At 32.1% G+C, this 23,301-nt stretch overlaps 1 protein-coding gene across 3 annotated transcripts; it reads right to left on the bottom strand.

Moving 5' to 3' along the window:
- Positions 1 to 8,446: 8,446 nt before the first annotated feature.
- LOC114384757 (protein WVD2-like 5) lies at positions 8,447 to 14,491 on the bottom strand. 3 transcript variants are annotated; one of them, XM_028344533.1, is made up of 10 exons: positions 14,090 to 14,491; positions 13,309 to 13,352; positions 12,738 to 13,017; positions 12,401 to 12,655; positions 12,203 to 12,243; positions 12,036 to 12,107; positions 11,802 to 11,901; positions 11,625 to 11,696; positions 11,433 to 11,543; positions 8,447 to 9,583 (listed from the first exon to the last, which is right to left on the bottom strand). In XM_028344533.1, the coding sequence occupies exons 3-10, from the start codon at positions 13,002 to 13,004 to the stop codon at positions 9,056 to 9,058; spliced, it is 1,446 nt and encodes a 481-aa protein (XP_028200334.1). In that variant the 5' UTR covers positions 13,005 to 13,017; positions 13,309 to 13,352; positions 14,090 to 14,491; the 3' UTR covers positions 8,447 to 9,055. The 3 variants fall into 3 exon arrangements, with proteins under 3 accessions (XP_028200334.1, XP_028200335.1, XP_028200333.1); XM_028344534.1 differs by lacking the exon at positions 13,309 to 13,352 and having other exon boundaries at positions 11,802 to 11,898; XM_028344532.1 differs by lacking the exon at positions 13,309 to 13,352 and having other exon boundaries at positions 14,090 to 14,490.
- Between the last annotated feature and the right edge of the window lie 8,810 nt (positions 14,492 to 23,301).

The raw sequence follows: 23,301 nt of genomic DNA, 5'->3' as shown, positions 1-23,301 counted from the left end.
CTGTTGGATCTTCCCAAGTTTTATAATGAACTTTCTCTTCATTGCTACTAACATCAATAATAGTAACAAACTTCTCTTCCAACATAGCAAGATCGTGATCCAAAACACCGAGGTGAAATTGGACTTGCTCATTTCAGTCAGAGAAGTTAAGCCCATTAAAATTGGCTCAAATGATACATAAGAATCCAATGAATTCAAAACATGTATTACATAATAAAATTCACATAAGTGTTTTGAGACATAAAATACATGTCATACATATGATTCATTCAGATAATAGTCAATGTATATTGATGTTCTCCTTTGGGTGATACATCAACACACAACATACAAACATAATGATGCTAATAAAATTTTAACATTATTTGGCAATTAAATATGCACCAATTAGTAGTATCTATTTCCTTTGGGCATATAAATAAAACTAATGATACACACAAATCGCCTACAATTATATTCATTAATTATAAGAACAACTAATCAACCTTTGGGCGATCCATAAATGCCTTATAACAATGAATTTCAATTACTCATAAACCAATAACCATATAATTTAGCATCCATTATTCTATGAGTAATCAAAATAATCATTAATTTTGGAATTAAATAACCTTACAAATTTGACCACTTTGGTGACTAACAAATTCAAGATACATTTAATTCCAACCAAGTATAATTGAAATAATCATTAATTTGGAATTAAATAACTTTACAAATTTGGCCACTTTGGTGACTAACAAATTCAACATACATTTAATTCCAACTAAATATGTATGGCCTGCACATACTTATTGCTATTAACAATTCATAGTCATTCTATTAATTTCATTCCAGACCATAAAATAATATTTGCATTTATTTGTGTTTTTGCATTCAAACACGTTCAAGCAAATATGTAGCATATACATATATTTACTGCTACCAATAATTGCAAAACATTCACATTAATTTAATTACAGAACATAAATTTTCAATCATTTAATCACGTTCAACAATAATTTTTTGGAAAAAAAAAGATCAAGTGGGATTGGAAATACCAAACATAAGGTTGCAAATAGCAATTTCCAAAATTTCATATTCTTCCTACAACAAACGTACCTGCGCAGCTTTTCAAGATTGAAATTGAATCTTTACGTTTAGACACGCTTCCTTTCTTTCACCATTAGAAGTAAAAACTTTCTTCAAATTTAATATATACATGTCGTGCGGCTTTCTCTCCCATAATCATAAGTTTTCAAATAATCTTTCTCCAAAAATTGGTATTCAACAATAATAAAAATATTGCCAATAAAACAATACATGCTGCGGAAAATAAAATTCCTAAATTTCATAATTAGGATTTATGCATAATTGAGAGAAATTGAATTATCCCTAAATTTCATAATTAGGGTTCATACATAATTGAAAGAAATTAAATTATCCCTAAATTTTATAATTAGGGTTCATGTATAATTGAGAGAAATTAAATCGTTCTTGGAGAATCATAAATTTCATAACACATGCTCTGATACCACATGTAAAAATTCTTAAGGGGTTTCCTACACTATCAATGATAGGAAACAACAGGATCTTGAAACCTATGGTTCTCACAAACAATCAATAAGCAACAATATAATGATGTGTACCTTTCTCCATAGGAAGACTTGTACCTTTCTCTATAGAAACTTCTCTCCGATGCACTTTGATTTTCTTTGAAAGAGGAGAGAAATAAGATTTCACTTCCTTAGACCTTTCTTTTCTGCCTCTCTCCGTTCGTGATGGTTATGGGTGAAAAAGAACACTTTCTGGTCAGGAAGGGGACCTTATTTCACGTTAGTGGGTATTAAGCCCCTTTTATAACCACTACTTCCATCAAGTAGCAATTAGTTCTAGAAACTTCTCCTATTAAGTCCAATTACAATTTAACCCTTAATCGTTAATTATTTACTTATTAGTCCCTACATAAGTCACATGTCTCTCACATGAGACATTAATTCTTACAAATCCCACAAATTCAAAAATATTTTTATTTGTTGAATATAATCTTTATGTGAAATTATCTTGTAAGTTTTCATAAGTATTTGAAACTAATTTTCAAATTTCTATCATCAACAAAGGAACATGCTTTTACAGGATAAAACATGTAATAAAATAATAGTAAGAGGAAACAAATCCCATAAAAAGCTAGAAATGCTTAGGCAATTGCTGTGTTTATTTGCTGTGTTTTTTCAACGTTCTTCTTTTTTGTTTTTTTTTTCTTTACGCAAAGGTTATAGTTTCCGAATTTTAGTCTGGTTGGCAACTAGAACATAGATTTACCCATGCAAGGAATGGAGTCAATGGATCTTAGTTTATCAAAGGCGGTGGTTGGGGGACTATCCTCACCAGATCACTTCTGCTATTTTTATCAGATTTACAAAGTTTGAATTCATTTGAATAGATACAAAATTTTCCATCAAGAATAAAAATAATCTTCAAAGGAAATTGGTTAATTTTTTTTTTTGGCTTGTATTTTTTTTAATATCTTCTTAAATCAGGCTTCCGAGATTTATCCCAAGTAATTTCTTCAACTTTTAAAAATAACTCACCTTTTAACGGCGGTTAAAATGTATACGAATGTGTTTCTTCAGCTTAGCCGTTTTTAATCAACATTTCCTTCTCAACCACATTCATAAGATCTTATGAAATTCAATTTATGTAAGAGCTTATGAACATAAAAATTGAGAATTTGCTACATGTAATGGCAGACTTGTCACAATATTTCATTAAAAGTATGGTGTTTGTAATGTAACAGACTTAAAAGGTGTTTATTCAACATATTTTTCCATTGACTATCCATGTGTTAATATATCATCCAGTTAATTTGTCTAGTTATTGTATAAATAAAAGTAGAGCAAAAATGGCTATACAGTATTATTATACCATCAGAATAATTTTAAGATAATTATTATAAAAATTAATATATTTATTATACACAATGATTTAATGATATGTGGTTAATCGAGATAAATGTTATTTACTCTTAGAGTATGTTTGAATAGAGAATTTTAGCTGAGGAAAGTAATTTATTAAAGAATTTGAATTTCTGTAATCTAGAATTCATTGTTTGGATGTTTTTCTGTGAAGAATTTAAAATTTTGGAATTTTAAAATAAAATTTTAAACAACTAAAAATATGGAATTTCAATTTCCTTCTAATAAATGAGAAATTGAAATTTTCTTCTTACATTCTTTTTCAAGAAACACGATCTGAGCTCGTGCAACATCATTGAGTGTGAACGTAGATGAACACGTATAACTAGCACACCAACCATATTTCTCTTTTTTTTTTCATTCATTTTTTTTTCACCCTCATAACTTTAATTTTTTTTATCCAAACACAAAATTTTGAAAATAAAAGAATTTCAATTTAAGTGTTTGAAATTCTTAAAATTTAAAATTCCTCAAAATTTAAAATTCCTCCATCCAAACACACTCTTAAAGTTAATTGGACTGGATCACCTTTTCTATTTCTATTAGATGAATAATAAATCATTCAACCTGATTTTACAATCTATTATGTCAAGTAGCCATAGTTCATTGATTGGAGATAAGCAATAGAAAAATATAAATATCAAAATTTATTTATATTTATATATATATATGTGTGTGTATGTGTGTGTGTGTGTGTGTGTGTGTGTGTGTGTGTGTGTGTGTGTGTGTGTGGTGTGTGTGTGTGTGTGTGTGTGTGTGTGTGTGTGTGTGTGTGTGTGTGTGTGTGTGTGTGTGTGTGTGTGTGTGTGTGTGTGTGTGTGTGTGTGTGTGTGTGTGTGTGTGTGTGGTGTGTGTGTGTGTGTGTGTGTGTGTGTGTGTGTGTGTGTGTGTGTGTGTGTGTGTGTGTGTGTGTGTGTGTGTGTGTGTGTGTGTGTGTGTGTGTGTGTGTGTGTGTGTGTGTGTGTGTGTTAAAAATAAAATATACTAATATAGTTTAAAGGCTTAAATGTAATTTTAGTCCCCCTATTTTGTTCATTTCACAATTTTGGATATTCTATTTTAAAATTGAAACATTTGATCTCTTATTTTAAAATATTGTGATTGTAATCCTTCCATTTCAAAATAGAGACATTTAGTTATTCTATTTTTAAAAAAATTGTAATTTTAGTCCTTTTATTTTAGAAAATTCACATATTTTTTGTTAAATTCTCAATTTTGTCTATATTTTATTTCTTTTCTTTTGGTCCAATTGAACCCTAAACTTAACATATTTATTTAAGGTACCATCAAAAAATGATTTAATTAATTATAAAGAAATAAAAGAAATAATACATAGGAAAAATTAAAGATTAAACTAAAATTGTAGATTTTTCCAAAATATAAGAATCAAAATTGCATATTTTATAAAATATGGGATCAAATATTTGTATTTTGAAATAGGAGGATCAAAATTGCATATTTTTTTTAAATAGAAGGACCAAATATCTAATTTTAAAATAAAGAGATCAAATTACGGATTGAGTAACATAGAGAAATCAAAATTAGATTTAAGCCTAATTTAAATAAATGAATTAAATATCCATCCATAAAAATAATTAACGAATATGTTAAGTGATTTTTTTATTGAATAATTCCACCAAAAAAGGTCAGTAATGAATTAAATTTTTAATATTTTTTTACTAATAAATTATCCCAGCCCTATAGATTGTTTTTAACCCATTTACTATAATTCAATTCTAAATTTATCCCAACCCTAACTTCAAGAATGATTTACCCGTATTGCATAGCGTGTTAGTTCTACAGGTGTGATTTTTCACGTCCCAAGTATAAAAATAAAAAGTTACTAATAAATTGTAATTTTCCCGTATTAATCGTAATTATTTTACTTCTCGATAACTTTGTAAACAGGCTAAAATTATGTAACACAACCAACTTATTGCTACAACTTGCTAATTTTTTAATCTAAGATTTACGTTGCACTTGATCCAAGATGAAATGTGGATCCTCTAAATAAGGTAAAAGTAGTTGAATTTTACTTATATTTAAGAAAAAAAATTGAACATTTTTTGCTTATAGAAGAAAACGGAGGGAGTCAAGTTTTATTAGAATCATGCAGGAGCGTATTTTAAAATCATAGGGGAGCACATTTTTTCAACTCCTAACAAAAACCTTTTCCCTTTCATTTTCTTAATTAGTACCCTAAGAGTGCTAGTTAGCATTTGCCTAAAAAATTCATGAGCCTGAGTATCTCATGAGCCTAAGGACATTGGTGTGATCCAGATTGAACTAGTGAACCGGTTTGAGTGAACACATTGAAGCAAAATTAATTATTTTTTAAAATGAAAAATTTAATAAAAATACAAAAAAACTAAAAGATGTGACCTATGTAATTTTATGTCTTTTAATAAATTTTAACTAATGAAAAATGTGTTTAAAATTGTGTTAGCACTTATCTTTTCTTTAGTTATTTAAAGCATATTCTTCATCACCTTGTCACCATCTACACATACTTTTCTTTCCGTAAAAATCCCTCAAGAAGCAGTCACGGGCTACAATAAGTTGCAAATATTGCATTTTTGCATGTAAAGACCCAAACTCTAATAGGTGTTGTTATTGGTTCCTACATAAATTGCTTTTGGCCCTTAACTCTAGATGAAAACCCCATTTTAACCCTTTTTTCAAATTCTTCACCTCTTCCTCTTCTCTCTTCCCCCAACCCTTCTCCTTCCCTTCCCTAACTCCTCTCCTTCTTGACCCCCCTCTTTCCTTTTAGTGACCCACACCCAACCCTTCTCCCTCTTTTTCCCCCTGCTCTTCCAAGGTACCTTTTTTCTCACTATTTCTTGTTCAACGAAATCACGATTCTATTTATATTTTTTCTAAAAAAAAGTAGGTAATGGTTTTCCAATGTATATTTCTACACAACAGAATCACAATTTTGTTACCTATTTTTTCGGTTTAGAATACTATAATAAAATCGTGATTTTATTGTGTTAATGAAAAAAAAAAACACAGCAAAATCATAATTATGTTGTGTGTTTCATCAAAAGACACAACGGGATCATGTTATCATTGTGTTATTCTAAACCCAAAAAATATTTTTTCATAGAGAATTTTTTTTTATTTTTTCCACCTTAACATAATCATGATTCTGTTGTGTTGTGAAAAAAAAATAACAAGGGAATCACAATTCAATTGCATTAAGGGAGTGCAAAAAAAAAAAAATTACAACAACATCGTGATTCTATTGTGCATTCTATTCAACGGAAACATGATTCCGTGAAAAGGACAATTTGAGAATAAGAAAAGGGGTTAACTCCTTGGTAAAGGCCAATAACAAATGAAATGGGGTCAATTACGACTCTGAACTCTAATTCAGGACCATAGATAGGTTATTGAACCCAAACATTTATTTTTGTTACATTTTATTTCATTGCCGTTATTGGTCTTAATTTATACAAGTTTTTAGATTGACAGATCTAGCTTAGTTAGTTGAGCAAGATGCGTGAGTTGTTATAATCCTGAAAAGTGTCTTTGATTCATACGAATATAAAGAAAATGAGATTTTGTTTGTCAACTAATCATATGTTAGCACATGATTGTTCACTAATGATGCATTTAGTAATGAACTGTTTTCTTTTATAAAAAAGCAGTGAAGTATTTTTTTATTCATAAATATTAATTATTAGTTAGTCATTTTTGTTAGTAACTCCATTGAACAGTGAAGTGTGTTATTGCTTTCATGTGGCATTTGATCATCCTACATGGATTATTTTACCACTATGGAAGATTGAATAAGTACCAAACAAAATCTTACAAACAATTTTTAATTTAAATTTTTTTTAGAATAACAATTATAAATATGTAAAATATTAAATACAAATTGCTTTCTAATTTTTAATAACAAATTTTAAATTGAAAAAACTTGTGAAGTTATGTTTGGCATTCATTTAATCTACCTTGATAGCAAACAATCAATATAGAATGGTTAAACACTACATGAGAGGTGACATAGTTCCCTGTTAGTTATATCATCACTTAATAGTCTTCAAACATCTCCAATAGAAATTAACTTCAGAATAAATTCTTATACAATTTTACCATTTGTTCTTACACAAAAACTATTACTTATATAACAAAATGTTCAGAATAATTTTTAGAAATTATGAGATAATTGTAAGACCTAATTTAAGCTTTAAAGGATTACATCATAAAAAAACTAAGTTTTTGAATCCCATTAATATTGTAGGTACCACTAAAAATGAGTTAAACTTCTTCATAAGGTAATTATTTAATGCATCTCATTATTTATTTTGGTGCATCCCAAGTGTATTATAAATTGGACAATTCATAAGATAAACTGAGATGCCCAATCAGTAATACACTTGGGATGCACTAAATAAAAAATGAAATGCGTTAAGTAATATCCTCTCCACAACGCTCTTAAGTTGATGTCAAAGAACAAAAATGACAACTTAAAAAGAAAAGGATTGCAACAAACAAAATGGTGGGGAAGACCCCCAAAAAAGTTGCAACAAACAAAAAGTGGGGGAACCCAAAACTTGCAACACACATAAATACAAGATTCAAAAAGTTATTCAAGTTATCCGCATAGGTCGGTCAAGTGTCAAATAATGGAATAGCGACGGCATGGCCTGCAGATACCAATCTCATTAGCTAAACATTGTTGAGTTGATATTGGAGAAAAAATATTGACTCTAATAAAATAAGGGATTGGAATAAATAAGAAATTTTAAACTAAACAATAAAGAAATAAATAGTAAATTTACTTTTTTAATGTCTAGTTATCATTAAAAAATGAATGAACAATATATCAAGGTAGCAACATCATAATGGAATAAATGGAGTAAATGACAGATAAAGTATCAAATTCCATAACATATAGGTAAAGTGCTTTTGAGCTAAACCACGATACCAGAGTATAACTTATGCAAAAAAAACAAACATTGTGTTAACATTTTTTTTCGTCCATATTAAAAAAGTTTACATTTCATCCAATGATGATGAATTTGATAACACTAGAGTTGCTAAACTCATTAAACAACATGATAATTTGAAACTTAATAGAATTAAAATGCTTGAAAGTTGTGGGACAAAACTGAGATGCAATCCATGCTTTTAATACCATTATCTAATTAGAATTAGAATTTCACTTCACTAACTTAATTGGTATTTAATGCTAACTTTTATCACGCGGATTACTAAGGTGAAATTTCAATTATGATTAGACAACATCAAAAGTACAAATCCCACGTAAGTTGTCTTTTAAAGTGAATATACATCCAAAAGAGGCCTCATTTAGACAAATTTTAACATGGTTATCAGGCCTAGAGTGCATTGGCCATAGCCCATGCACAAAAAAAAAAGAGCTTCCAAGTGAAATGAGTAAAGAGATTAAAAGTGCATTTTGGGGAGGGATATGGAAGGAGACAAATTATAAGAAAAATTCATTACCTAATTTTAAGATAAGGATATAGAGAAAGAAAAATTGTACTTAATGGCCTTATTGCACAGGGTGCATAAGGAACGGTTAATAGCCAAAATGTACTACCAATGGGAGCAGAAACTGAATTCTTATAGTAACAGAAGAATTTGATCCATGACAAACCAAAGCTGTACGACAAAGCAGAATTTGATCCATATGGATTCAGCTAGAAGGGTGTCCACAACACAAACAGCTTGTACATGAGACAATGTCAAATTTGTTTAAGGTAACGGCCTGAACAAGAAGCCCTTGAACTATCAACAGATGGCAAACTTTCTCAAAATTTTCCTCCAAATAAATGTTCACTAAACAGACAAGTGCTGCACATATACCAGACTAACATCAACTAGAATAACCAGGCAAATTGTTAAGTACACATTGCTGCAAGCACGAAAGAGAATGAGGACTGGACTGGCAAGATTGAGAGTCGGTAAACACATAAAGAAACAATGCTGCTTGGACATCATGATGACAATTGACAACACAAACCATAATGCAAATCTGCAAGCCTTCTTCATTCTCAAATAATCTCAGTCATATGCTTCTATAATATCTCACCAGATGAATCAAATTCTCAGAAAGTAACCTGCTGTTTTGCTCAACGCTCCGCCGCGATAGGTTCTTGTTCCAAGGAGAGCTGAGAATACTCTTTGACTGCTATGTCACCATTCACATGAGACTCTTCTTCACTTAGCTTATCTGAAGGAATCAAATTCAGCGGCATAACAGCACTTGTTTCACTGGACAAGGTACTTTTCTCTTCATTTGCTGCAATCGTCATGGTTTTGGCTTCTCCTGTAGCATTGGTTAAGTTGTTATCTTTTTTAGCAGCACTAGATAAGGAAGACTTTTCATCTTTGATAGCTGCCTTGGATGAAGTCAGTGCAGTTCTTGAATTTGATACACTGTTCCCTTCAGAAGCCAGTCGAGCAGGAAGAGATCTTCGTTGCGGCTTCTTTTGATGGACAGGAGGAGTAGGTCCCTTAGTGGGATTACTCTCTGACACTTTCTCATCCAAACTTAAACGAGCTAGTCGTGAACTGCTGCTATTGTTGCCATCTGACTCTGAATTTGCTGTACTCTTCTTACGACCAAGCTTGGGTGATTTTGCTCTTGTAGTTGGTATCTACATTAGTAACACCCATAAGCTAAATATGCTTTACTTCCTAAATGGCAAGACCAAACTTGCATTATCAAGAAAGTTATACTAGATTTATTAAAAAGTCCCCGTAACTAAAAGTGTCTGTGTGTGGATGGGTGAGCGTTAATAAAATTAATTTTGAATGAAATTGATTTTGAAGCGAAGTGATTTATGTTTAAATGTTTTTACACAAGCTAGTAAGTAAAACCCAGTATAAATTGTTTTATCATCCAATGCCAAATTAGTTTTGGACTAAGAATCAAATCCTCAATTTGATACCAACTATGTGAACATTTTACTTACAATCACCTTAGTTGATATTTAGGTCTTCATTAGATGACTAATGGTTGACTATATTAATGGATATTCACAGTTATCTGTCAGTCATTCTGTATGGGTATTACAATTTATAGGGACTTAATTATAAACTTTTGCAATTAGTAAGGACCTAACTGAAAATGTAGTCAAGACTCAAAATTATAGTAACCCATAAAAAGATTTTGGAAGCATACAGATCCTGTTAAGAACTTTTGAATTGGAGGGACTTATTTGAAAACTCGGTGAAACTATAGGGACATACAAAATAATTTAGCCTTATAAAAAAAGATCAAGTATAAGGGATCAATGGTCCAGATAACACAAAATTGAAAAATTGATTATAACTATGCTTGCTCACAATGATATGTTCAAGTCAGCAAAGCAAGGAAGACAAACAATTCAACTTACGCGTGACAGAAAACTGAGGTTTTGGCATCACTTCATATAGATAAAAAGGTATTACAAAAGCTTTTAGTATTATTACGCAATAATATTCAAATAATCATTGATACAAAGCAGATATGCAAAACATGTGCACCACTTGTGGTCAACAAATTGAGCTACCACACTGAACCATCTGCTGGTAGTTGTAAAAAATTCTCCAAGTGACATCAGGAAATCAGTTTAGATACACTCAAACAACTTATTCACCTATGGATATACAAGTCATCTAGGACTACAAATTAACAATAAAAATTTTAAAAGCAAATAAAACAATTACAAGTCTGATGGGCTAAGTTTGGAAAATAACAAACCCCTGTAATCTTAAAAACTATGCATATGTTTAAATCAACAAATCACATCCAAATCTAAATATTTCTAGCAGAGATGGATGGAAATAGATATTTGCATAAAATGATGCAATAATCTAATTTATAGTCTACAACTTTTGCAAAATACTTTGAGATCTGCCAATTATGCAGTATTAATTGTACGATTTCCCTACGAATAACAGTTCAACAATCTTAGAAGAAGAAAAATTATTGGCAAAGCTGACATTATATACCAAATCTCCATAATAAGTTAGACTATCGAAATGGAAGTATTATTCTATTTTTATATCCAACACAGTAATTAATAAATGAATCCACAATCCTATAATGAATGAAGATCAAACATTTCATAATCACGGGATATTTAAGAACAAGCAAGAAACTTAACAAAACACAGAGAAATGGGAACAATGAGAAGAAAAGTTTCCATCTGCAAACAGTGCTCTTTACCAATTATTTTTAGAAGATTATTGTATGTTTTGTCTCTCTCAAACCCCATGCAATATGTATGTTCTCATGTGTTTTTGTGTATTTACATAGCAGCACATGCATACAAACATATACACCACATATGGCTTCAAAGCAAAGAAAAATCATTTGAAAATAATTAGTTCAGCTGAAGAGTACACATGCAAGGCATGCATGCATGTAGAAAGACACACACACACGCACACACACACACACACACACACACACACACACACACACATATATATATATAGAGAGAGAGAGAGAAAGAGGACCTTCTTTAGCTCCGCCTTAGCAGGAGCAGGCTCCTGGTAAAAACTTGGCATTGGAGTTGCTTTAAAATTCAGACTCTTCCTAAGCATCTTAATCTCGGCTTCTTGGGTCTCCTATAAAAGGGGTGAATGATTGACATGATTAGAAGATAAATTCTCAAATCACGTTTTAGCCCAGATATCAAGTACTCTCACCTTGGTTTTTGCTTGCAAGTTACTCTTCTCCACCTCCTTTGCCTGAATTCTCTCCTCAAGCTTATTGTAGAACTGCTCACCAAAATACCAATTGTAATTTTTTTAAGTACAAGATTATTCAAAAGAAACCTGGACAATGACAAAGTACAAGGAAATAAGTGTGCACTAATTATTCACCTCTTTTCTCCTCTCAGCTCTTTCACCACACTTAAAACTGAATCCATAATTTGGAAGTGTCCCCACCCTTTGAGGTTTGGAATCGTCTGTGTTGGTACTTCTAGGTGGATAAAGGTTAAAACACAATATACACAGCACCACACTTAATAATAAATTTAAACAATAGAGACCCAGTAGTTCCAGATTTTCACTCATCACTCACTACGTGAAATACAAAAACCCAAAAAAGGATACAAGGAAGATTCTCCTTCTCCTTGAACTTTATCAATGGGTCCTTTTCTCAATGATTTTGGTTTTGTCTTCTCCCTGTATCCAAAACATCACAGTCCAACAGTTAAATAATAACAATAATCTATCTTTCTAGTGATGAAACATAGACAAGATATACAAGCATTACATACACTGATACTTCAGAAGATGCTGCATCAGACTTTGAAGGGTGCTAAAAAAACAAAGTGAAGATCTATCAGGGAATGCCAACCAAACAATAAACTTGATTACCAAAAAAAGATAAAAGATAAAAGAAGAAAAGAAGCACATTTATGTAAGTTCCTAAGTAATAAATTAGGAAAGCAAGCAAAGGTAATAACAGAGTTTACCTTAGGCTTGGACAATTGCGTCTGCCGGTCATTGAAAGATCTGCTGCCTTTAATAGACTGTCTTGGGAGGGAGTCTAAAGCTGAAGAACCATTTGAAACAGATGAAGATGCTTCTTTATCTTTTCCAATTTGGCTCTTATTCACCAAACTTGCATGAACACCACTGGAACTTGGAGCCTTTGCGTTCTTGTTCTTGACAAGACCCTTTGGTGCTCTTGATTGCTTTGTTTGATCTGATATTTTCACTTCCTCTTCCTAGAATTGAGTAAATATATGATATCCAGATATAAAATAAACGACTTATGAAAGCTACTCAAGGAAAACAAAATCGTCTAACCTTAGGAATGGTCATATTAGTGCCATCAATGTTGACATTTGATTCTTTGATTTCGGCCACTAATGAGTTATCAGATGCAGCACTATCTGACTGATGAAAATTATCAAAGTTCCCATTTGGAGCTACAGTTGCTGCAGTTTCAGGAACACTGGGGTCTAAATCATATGAAACGCCACCATCCTCTCCAGAATTTGAAGGTTCATCATGAACACCATTTTGGTGAACCACTTCAACCCCATCAGCAGGTAAAATGTTAATTGGATCCATCACTCACACTAGCCTACAAGTTACATAGAAACAAAGAAGTGTGGCTTAGAGATGCTAATACACAATGAAACCACATGAGACAAATATATATCCTCAACATGAACAACTTTAACCATTCATTAGGTGTTAATATAAAAATTTAACATGCTGCAATGCTTCCCTTATAGCCAGGCCAGCTTTGAAACATATATAGGCAAATTCTCAAACATTTTTTTTTTCTTTTTCATTGTCCATAAACAAATAGAGATTATAATATTTCAAAACACAGTTCATCAGGCAGCCTTAGGTTGTAATGGCAACTTACCCACTTGAAGAAGAAAATAGGAGTGAAATGACAATGTAGAAGACCTGCCGGGTTGTTTCATAAGTTATTTACCGTTCAAATTAGAGTAAGCAACACAACACAATCATCATAATTCAAAAGTTTCAGTAAAACTTTTCCTCTTTCATGGGGTTAGAAAATTCAAGTAAAATATGATTAAAGACTTAATCAGCCCATTTTCAAAGTCATGGAGACTAATCAGTAATCAATAACCATAATGTAGAGCAATTTTGTTTCACAATCCAATCTCCTCCTGGTTTCTAGTGCATGAAAAAAAAAAAATCGGGGTGGGATATTTATTTTCAACAAGACACAAGAAAAGGGGGAAAGACAATACATTCAAGATTCACATAATTGAGAGTTAGAGCCCTAATTCAAAGTTGCTGCACTTGCCAAGCAGTTAGCATAGCAACAAGTATAAAAGTTCTTGTTAATGCAAAACTATTCTCATCAAGATTTAATGAAAGACTAAAACTTCAACTAGGGATTTAGCCAAATCATCATGATTAAGAACAATGCTCAGATTCCCAATCCCCCACTCCCCTCCCAATCTCCCAATCCAACACTGATCTCACACCAAATTCATGCCACAAAACAATCCAATGACAAGCAACAAACAAACAATTCAAAAACAAATAACCAAACCAATCTCACTTAAAATTTCAGAATAAACAAGAAGACAATAACACAACCCCAGATACAAAAAATTGATTTTTACATCATTTCAGTCACCAAGTCAAAATTCCACAACATGTAGTGTTACCTGGCAAAAGGGTAGTCAAAATGCCATGAAAAGGAGGACACTGAAACACCACTGACGCAAGCAGCGACTTGAAGTGCACAGAACAAAGAGATCTAAAACCCCAGAAAGAGAACCGACCAGAATGAGGATTGAGTAGAGGATCACGATCCAAGGATCCACACAACACCAACAAGATCCGAAAGATTGAAACTGTAGATTTTGCTGATTGAAAACTGTTTTCTTTACATTTTAGAAAGAAAAAAAAAACAGAAGACGAAGAAGAGAGAGAAAAAGAGAAAGAGAGAAGATTTATAATTAGGAGAAGGAGCGGTTTTGAAATGGGATTGAAAGTGAAGTCACTCTCTCTTACTGGAAATGGCGAGTGAGAGAGTGAATGGGTCACACAGACAGAGACACAGAGACAGGGTCAGACTATACGGTTTTTCTTCAAGATTAAATAATAAATTAATAATTGTTGAATAAAATACCATTAATCTACGGTTTTTACTTTTACAATTTCCCCCGAAAATACTACAGTACTTACTACCAAGACACGGCTAATTATCCACTACATCACTACCCTTCCTTCACCCTAACGCTATTTAAGTGTTGATTATATAATCTATAATTAATAACAAAAACAATTACCTATTTTGTATTATCTTTTGTTTTAAATATTTTTACCATCAATTATTATAAATTACTATCATAATATTTTTTAACTTTTAACAACAAATACATCTTTTGAAATAAGTTACACCATATCATATACAAAGGTAACTTTCAAATCCAGCCAGATAATGTTTTCTTTTTGCACTAGTGAATCATAATGTGGCAATTGGTTTTACGTATCTAGAAATTTTTTTTGTTAACAGAAGCTTAGGTGAGTTGCGTAGGTATCGAAGTTAAATAAATACTTAAGATAATTTCACTCACTAACCACCAATAAGTAGAGTTAGGCATACGGGTATGTTTGCCCATGAAACCCGCAAATCATAAAGCTTGCATTTTAAATGGGCTCGTTCTTTTTAGCCCACCCTGTCCGCGTAACTCGTGGGTTAAACAGGTCGGATTAAAATACCCGCAATTTCAACTGACTCTAAAAGACAAGACATGTATATGAGTTTGTTCAACTCACGGATTAAAATAACCTGTGTGTCCAAACCGGTTTGTTCAACTCTATTAACAAGGTTTCTTACATTGACAATGAGAATTAAAATCATGTTCTTGTAATATATGAGTTTGTTTATTATCAACTAAATAAACATTTGTTGCATTTATTAGAATTTACACAAGTTAAAAATTTAAAAATAAAAGTATCGAATAAAAAAGTAAAATTTAATAGGTTGAAGAATTCAAAACAAATTTTTATTTTCCTTTTAGTAATAAAAATAAAATAAATAATGTATATACTAACAAGATAATATATCATAGATTTATTAATATAAAATAAGTTTATTAATTTTTATGATAATATCTTAAAAGTTATAGAACTATTTTTTCTTATTGGTTAACACCGTATTTTTTTTTATATCAACAACCATAACAATTATTCTGTTAAATTTGTTTGATTAAAATTATTAAATAATTGAGTAAATAATATGTATACTTAAAACTTTTACTCAATCACAAATTTACTATTATGATAAATTTATTAATTTTTATAATTATCTTAAAAATCATACTTATCATAATTTTTTATTGGTTGATACTATACATAGAAATTAAATTCTAAATACTAACTAATAAGAAAATATTAACAAATTGTTACTATGTTAATTTAAAAGATGATGTATTTCAGTTGATTGTTAGACTTTTATAACAAATATTAGTTCTGTTTTTCAATCTCTTCTTTAAGGTCTCTTTCCATAAATTCAGAAATATAATTAGCATGTTAGTATTTTGTCAAATTTTATAATATGTCCTTAATTTTTATATACTTTTTCACGACTTTTTGTTAATAAAAATTATTATTATTATTATTATTTTGAAATATTAAAATAATAAATAAATAAAAATATTTTTTTTCAAAAGTGATGTTTAAAAAGAAATAAATATAGTGTTGGAATAGTAATTAGTTTACACAAGAAATAATTCATTTTCTAAACTTTTATAGAAAAAATGGAATGCATTTGCCATCTAAATTTACAAAACAATCCGGCCTTTTAATCTCAAAAAATGAATAAAAGAATCCGGCCTGTCAAGACTATTTGTTATTTCTCTTCAATTTTCTTTGCAGAAAGTGTTAAGAAATAGATAGCTCATCTGCTCAGTTATTTAAATTTATAGGATTCAATTCGGGTGCAAGCATAAAAACTGAAGTTACGATCCAATTTATTTTACAAAGAGTACAACCTCTTAAATGAAATTTATTTGAAATTATTGATCCAACTTTGGGAAATATTTATGAAAATTAATTCCTTCAATCTTTTAAAGATCATTTAAGAAACATTCGATTACAAAAAAGTCAGCATAAAAATACTTTTATAGGAAGAAAAAAATATTTATTTTCTCTTTTATGCAAGACTTTTTTTTTTTTCCTTTAACAAGTGGGTTTTCCCCCTTTTTTTAACATCCTCTAAAATTCAATTATCCTATTAACAAGCTTTTGACAAACAACGTTATAATAATGCCATATAAATAATATATATATATATATATACCCCATGCATGGCAGGTTATACCCCATGCATGGCAGGTTGTGTCATAGGTTATTAAGAGTAACTTACCCAAAATTCTAAAAACTTACACTCAGAAGGAGATTCCTTTTAATTTTAAAAAAATTAACTTAAATCCCCTTAATTGGTTTGCAGTAAATGTGAATATGGTAGAATTAACAATGAAATCCACTATTTAATTAGTTTTAAATTTTTATATTAGGCGTTGGACCTTAAAATTATTTCAAGTGATATTTGACAAAAATAAGTTTGATTGTGAATTGATTTCTTTTTCATTTGGTTTTGTTCATTAGTCGGATATCCTTTGTATCCATCTATTACGAATATGATGAATATCTCTGAGCGCACGAGGCGAGTCCAAGACCCAGCGTCGGGCGCCACAACAACAAAGTGCTCTAGGAGGATTACTAGGCAAGTCCGAGACTTAGCATGGCAACTTAAAGTAAAAGGAAGTAAACATAACGGAATCACGGGAACAATGAAAATACAGAAATAACGAAAAAAAAATACAAAAATAACGAAATTTAGTGTGTCGAAAATACGTAAATTATGGAAACGACTTTAAATTAATTCAAGATATATGAGATTGGATTTCATCGTTCATACCATATAGAAATCATTTCCTAACATTATTGATACACACATAGTTATCCTAAGTCAATTCCTCACACTTGAAACCTAAGAATACTTACTGAATATTGATCCCTCGCATATGCAGTAAATACCCTAGCATTACAATTTTATTCTTGTGTTTTTTGTAATCAAATCGTTATTGCTCTATTCCTAGTAACGTAACGTAAAGAGTAAAATCGTTCGGTTCAAATTCTAAGATTACCTTCCGATCTCACTTAAAAAAATCCATTTTCATGACATTAGTGATCAACTATAATCAAGCATTACGAGTATAATGAAATTACCAATAATGAGTAAAAAAGATTAATACATACATAATATCAAAAGGGACCTATAAGGGTACAGAGATTACATCCAATCCTTAAGAGAAAAAAAACTAACTGATTGTTGCGCAGGGCACAAGACTAACAAGAGAAGTGGAGAAGGAAGTGATCCACAGTCACAATTCTGCAGAACCTCAGCCTCACTTTTCTTCTTTTGTGTTTTCCTCTGTTTCTTAAGTTCTAAAACTCTTTTCCTCTTCCCCTACATGGCTATTTATAGAAAAAGCCATTTAGTGCAGGGGAGACTCGCTCAAGCGAGCTGCTTGCTTAGGGCTGAAGGTATCAGCTCGCCCAGATGAGCTGGAGCTCGCCCAGGCGAGTGGCTTGCTTAGGACTAAAGTTTTCTCTTATTAGGCGAGCTAGATGCAAGCCTGGGCAAATTTAGGGTTAGAAATCTTCATGAAAAAACCATTTTCCCCTTCCTTGTGGCTTTATTTCTGGATCTAACAAACAACCATCAAAACCCTGAGCGACCCCTTGGTCTTGGGTTGTAACCAGTGTCAAACACCGTAATTCGATTGGCAATGATAAAAGCATTATACCCGGATGAAATTAGGGTCTGACAGTTTCCCCTCTTTGCGCATCTTTTATTGAAAATAAAAGATAAGTAAAGATAATGACATTAATTTCATTCGAGCGATCTTGTTATTCAATGCCACACGATGGAGAAAACAAAATAGTGAAGCTGATAAAACAGAAAGACATTGAAGTCTTATAAGACAAAACAGAAGACCTTGAAGTCCTATAAAAAATGTAAAGTGGAGGACATTGAAGGCTCATAAGGCATAAAAGTAGAGGACATTGACATTGAAGTCTTGTAAAGCATAAAAAACAGAAGACATGAAGTCTTGTAAAGCATAAAAACAAAAGCCATTAAAGTCTTGTAAAGCATAAAAATAGAAAACATTGAAGTCTTGTAAAGCGTAAAAACATAAGACATTGAAGTCTTGTAAAGCATAAAAATAGAAGACATTGAAGTCTTGTAAAGCGTAAAAATAGAAGACATTGAAGTCTTGAAAAGTGTAAAAACAAAAGACATGAAGTCTAATTTCAACACCTGGGAAGAGGTACTCCTCCCAACCTAGAATCTTGCTTGTCCTCAAGCAAAGTATAGAAAAACTACAAATAACAATAGTATAACTATAAAATAAATATGCTTCAAAAGATATGAACATGCTTGGTAAAGAATCCGTTGGATCGAGTGGCCTCAGAATAATTAAGAATGGGGGTTGAATTAATTATTCCTAAACCTTTACTAATTAAAAATTACTCTTCTAAGGCTTTTACTAAATTGTTAAGAGAATGAGGAGTAGAAGAGAAACTTAACAGAAAGTAAAAGTGAAAATTAAATGCACAGCGGAAAGTAAAAAAGTAGGGAAGAAGGAAACAAACACACAAGAGTTTTTATACTGGTTCGGCAACAACCCGTGCCTACATCCAGTCCCCAAGCGACCTGCGGTCCTTGAGGTTTCTTTCAACCTTGTAAAAATCCTTTTACAAGCAAAGATCCATAAGGGATGTACCCTCCCTTGTTCTCTTTGAAACCCTAGTGAATGTACCCTCCACTAGAACTGATCCACAAGAGATGTACCCTCTCTTGTTCTCAGTCAAACCCAAGTAGATGTACCCTCTACTTGTACCACAAAGGATGTACCCTCCAATGTGTTAAGACAAAGATCTCAGGCGGTTAAACCTTTGATACTTTGTGAATGGGGATACAAAAGAATTCTCAAGCGATTAGTCCTTTGAACACTTTTGTATAAGGGAAAGGGAAGAATCAAAAGAATTCTCAGACTGTGTCGTTTTGAATTCTTTGACAAGGGAGAAGGGAGACACAAAAGAATTCAGGCGGTTAGTTCTTCGTTCTTTTGGAAAAGGGAGAAGAGAGACACAAAAAGAATTCAGGCGGTTAGTCCTTGGCAAATTCTTTTTGGCAAAGGGAGAAGAGATGAAAAGAATGAACAGCACAAGTTTTCAAGGTTTAGAAAACCAGAAAACTTTGAAAAGCTTTTGGCACAAAGAAGAAGAAAAAGTTCAAAGAGATTCAAGGCTTGTAAAGGATTGTAAGAGATTGATTGGAAAAGTATTTTAGATTTTTGAAATGCAAAACAAAGCCTTGCTTTTATAGACTCTTCATGTCTGGTCAAGACAACCATTTGGAAGAGTTATAACTTTTAGAAAAACTTAAAACCAATTTGAAAAAGTCAAAAACCATTTGAAGAGTTACATCTTTTGATTTATTCAGAAACAAACACTGGTAATCGATTACCAAATCAATGTAATCAATTACACAAAGCTTTTATGTGAAAGGATGTGACTCTTCATATTTGAATTTGAATTTCAACGTTCAAAGGCACTGGTAATCCATTACCAAAACATTGTAATCGATTACAACTTTTTGAAATTAATTGGAACGTTGTAAATTCAATTTGAAAACTTTTTCAAAACAATTTTGCTACTGTTAATCGATTGCAACAATCTGGTAATCGATTACCAGAGAGTAAAAACTCTTTGGTAAACATGTTTTGAGAAAAATCATGTGCTACTCAATTTTTGAGAAAAAATTTTCATACTTATCTTGATTAAGTCTTCTCTTGATTCTTGAATCTTGATCTTGATTCTTGAGATCTTGAGTCTTTGATTAATCTTTGATTCACTTAAGTTGTTCTTTGATTGATCTTTGAGCTTTTTGTCATCACCTATGTCATCATCTTTTGTTATCATCATTGTTATCATCAAAACACATTTGAATCACCTTTGATTCACCATGAAGCTTTGCTTCTACAGAATCAATCCCCAAACTAATCAGAACAATATTTTTAAAAAATGCAACAATGAAAAATGAAGATAGAATTCTCAGAACCAAAAATGAGATTAAGATAATTTCACATTTGTTTCTAAAGAACATCAGAGGAAACATCAGATTCATTCAAACCAAGGAAAACCTCTTAAAGGTGTATAAATCTCACACAGACAAGTGTTTCATCTCAATTCCAATCACAGATATGTCACAAATCAATTTTGCAAGTCATTTCCCATCAAATCAAAGATAATGTGCATAATCATCATGGATCAATAGGTCTTTTTAAGGTTGGACCTGGTTTTGAAGGAAATCTTGGTTTTTTCTGGATATTCAACATACCTTGAGAATAGGAGAGCATACATAAAACCTAGCTAGTAACTTAAACGAGTGATTACTTCCTATCCTTTTTCGTTTCAACCAAGTCATCACTTCTTTCTACTCAGATATTTACAACAACTCTATACATGATTCAGTCATTTGGTTATCGACAAAGAACTTGTTTTTCCTTTCTCTTTTTCATATCTCTTTTTGTTCTTTTCTATTTTTTTGTTCTTTTCTTTTCTGATAAATATTTAATTTCCTTTAATACCCATAAAAATAGTGTATTCCCATCACATTAGCCACCAAATGATAGAAATCGCCATCAAAAACACCCTTGCTCTCCTAACCGAAGGTAAGGTAGGAAATTTTTGTCCTAGGTTAGTGTTCCAATAAAATATCAAGTGTTTGGCTCAAAAGGCTCGCAAAATGATAAAAATAATATACGTTGGGATAGCTATTTGGCCCGTGGCTTAAAAATGTGAAGAAAGAAAGAATGCCTAGATCATATCCATAAATAATATGTTATGACAATTAGAAATTCATGCCAAACCAACTATAGACACATATCAATGAGGACACTCAATGTAAAATTTGTGATTGCACACAGTCACTAAAGCTTAGGGCCTATTTCCATATTCAGATCAAATCAGTGTTTCGAAAGTTGTTCTGTTATCAAGTCCATGCAAAAATATCTGAGTTCATTTGGTATTTTGGGAGAGTCCTTCATTGTTTCCATTCTCAATGTTTTTCCCAAAAAACCTTTTGTTGTGTTCTGATCCACAAATAGTTTCAAAAAGTACTGGTTGTTGATTCTTTCAAAAGCATGTTATGTTCAAGAAAATTTTTGTTTGTCCCAAAAAGAGTTATAATCTATAACTACACTATCAGAATATTAAAACACGTGTAAATTAATCAAAAAACACCCGCGTAAGTTTTTTTTTCAAAAAATTCAAAAAAGGGTTATAAAGTATTGAAATTTAATACAAAGCGATAAATAAACATAAAGACAAGTTCTTAACTTTTAAAAGACATGGCTGAGGAGCTCAGTCTCCTCTAATGAAATAATCAACTAGATCTACCATGTCTTCATCATCCTCAGCTCTTCCTCCATCTCCTTGGGCAGCTCCATGAGCACCTGCAGGTCCTGTCTCCTCCTGAAAAATAGGTATGTCTCAAGGTCATGCAACAGTGGCTCTGAACTGCTTGGGAGTAGGCCAAGGGTAAGGGCTAGGGTTCTGGTGATGCTGGTGCAGCGTATAATGGTAGAAGCTATCATTCAACTGCATTTGTCCCCTAAGATTTACCGCCTGCTGGTCAGCCAAATGACGCATGTATGTGTGCATCTAGAGCTTCATCCTCTACAAGTGGGCTGAGATGGACTCCAAGGATAGTGACTGATATGGAGGTGGTGGTGGTTCATCTGTTGCCGGCTGATGTTGTTGATCTTGCTCTGGTTGTTGTACCTGCCTTGGCATGCAATATTTTTCAATAAATGATCTGTTAATCGGAGGCCAGATGTGTTTTTTTGGTGTGATCGGTACTCCATAGAACTGGCAGAGACCTGTAATTAAGGCAAGAAATCTCAGTGCCCTGTTGGACTTTTCTAGGTCCTCTGAGTGCCTGGGAGGCTCAATACCGACAAACCGATGGATAGCATCTGAAATGAGTTGGGCCACATGAACACTGACCTGCTCCTTAATGTTGTAGACCAGCTAACATTTAGGTAGGGTAAGATCAGAGTTGTGGTCACTCGAGAGGATATTACTGAGAAGGAAGGTCATCCAGATTTGAGTTAGAGTCGTCATGCTGGTGCGCATGATTCACAACTGATTCCTTACCGTGCTCCATACAAAATCACACCCTGGGAAGCAAAGCAACTAACCTACAACCTCTTCATCGAAACCTATTGTCTGACTCCTCCTTGCAATATATTCACATTGTTGCACCTTCTCTAAGATCAATGGATTCCCTAAAAATTGGTTGATGGCATCTGCGTCATAAGGAATCCATTGGCCTCGCACTTTGGAGCACTTATCCATAACACCCCCTCAGTAGGGCAAGCATTTGCATAAAATTCCATGACAATTTCAGGGTCATATTTTGGCATGGGCTCTGCAAGCTGTGTCTAGTGCCTCCTAGCAATCTCAACTTGGAATTCAACATATTCACCTTCAGCTAATTGGATCCTTCTTTCCTTGAGGAAAGACCAATCTTTGATCACTTCAAAGCGGCGCTGATGCTCCTCACTATGAAAGCGATGTCCATCAAACTCAATTTCTATAGGTGGAGTTGTGCTAGATCCTTCTCTTGCAGCGATCTTCCTGAATCTCTTAAAGGTGAGTTTCTTTGGAGCCATCTGCAATAAAGACATATCTAACTAACATTTAGTAGAAAAAATTATTTTTCATGAAACACATAGCCACATCATTTTTGTTTTCCCAAGTATAACAACCAAGAAGTCAATTTTGTGTGGTT

The sequence above is a fragment of the Glycine soja genome, chromosome 14 (genome assembly GCF_004193775.1).
Source record: "Glycine soja cultivar W05 chromosome 14, ASM419377v2, whole genome shotgun sequence".
Lineage (NCBI taxonomy): Eukaryota > Viridiplantae > Streptophyta > Magnoliopsida > Fabales > Fabaceae > Glycine > Glycine soja.
Note: the sequence above shows the minus strand (reverse complement) of the source record. Positions and strands in the feature narration are given on the sequence as shown.

Excerpts from the sequence above, each read along its gene's own strand:
- LOC114384757 (XM_028344533.1), bottom strand. The coding sequence starts at position 13,004 with ATGGATCCAATTAACATTTTACCTGCTGATGGGGTTGAAGTGGTTCAC. Across the intron at positions 11,697-11,801 it reads GAGCTGAGAGGAGAAAAGAG|TTCTACAATAAGCTTGAGGA; the intron begins GTGAATAATTAG and ends TTTGGTGAGCAG. Across the intron at positions 11,544-11,624 it reads ACTTGCAAGCAAAAACCAAG|GAGACCCAAGAAGCCGAGAT; the intron begins GTGAGAGTACTT and ends CCCCTTTTATAG.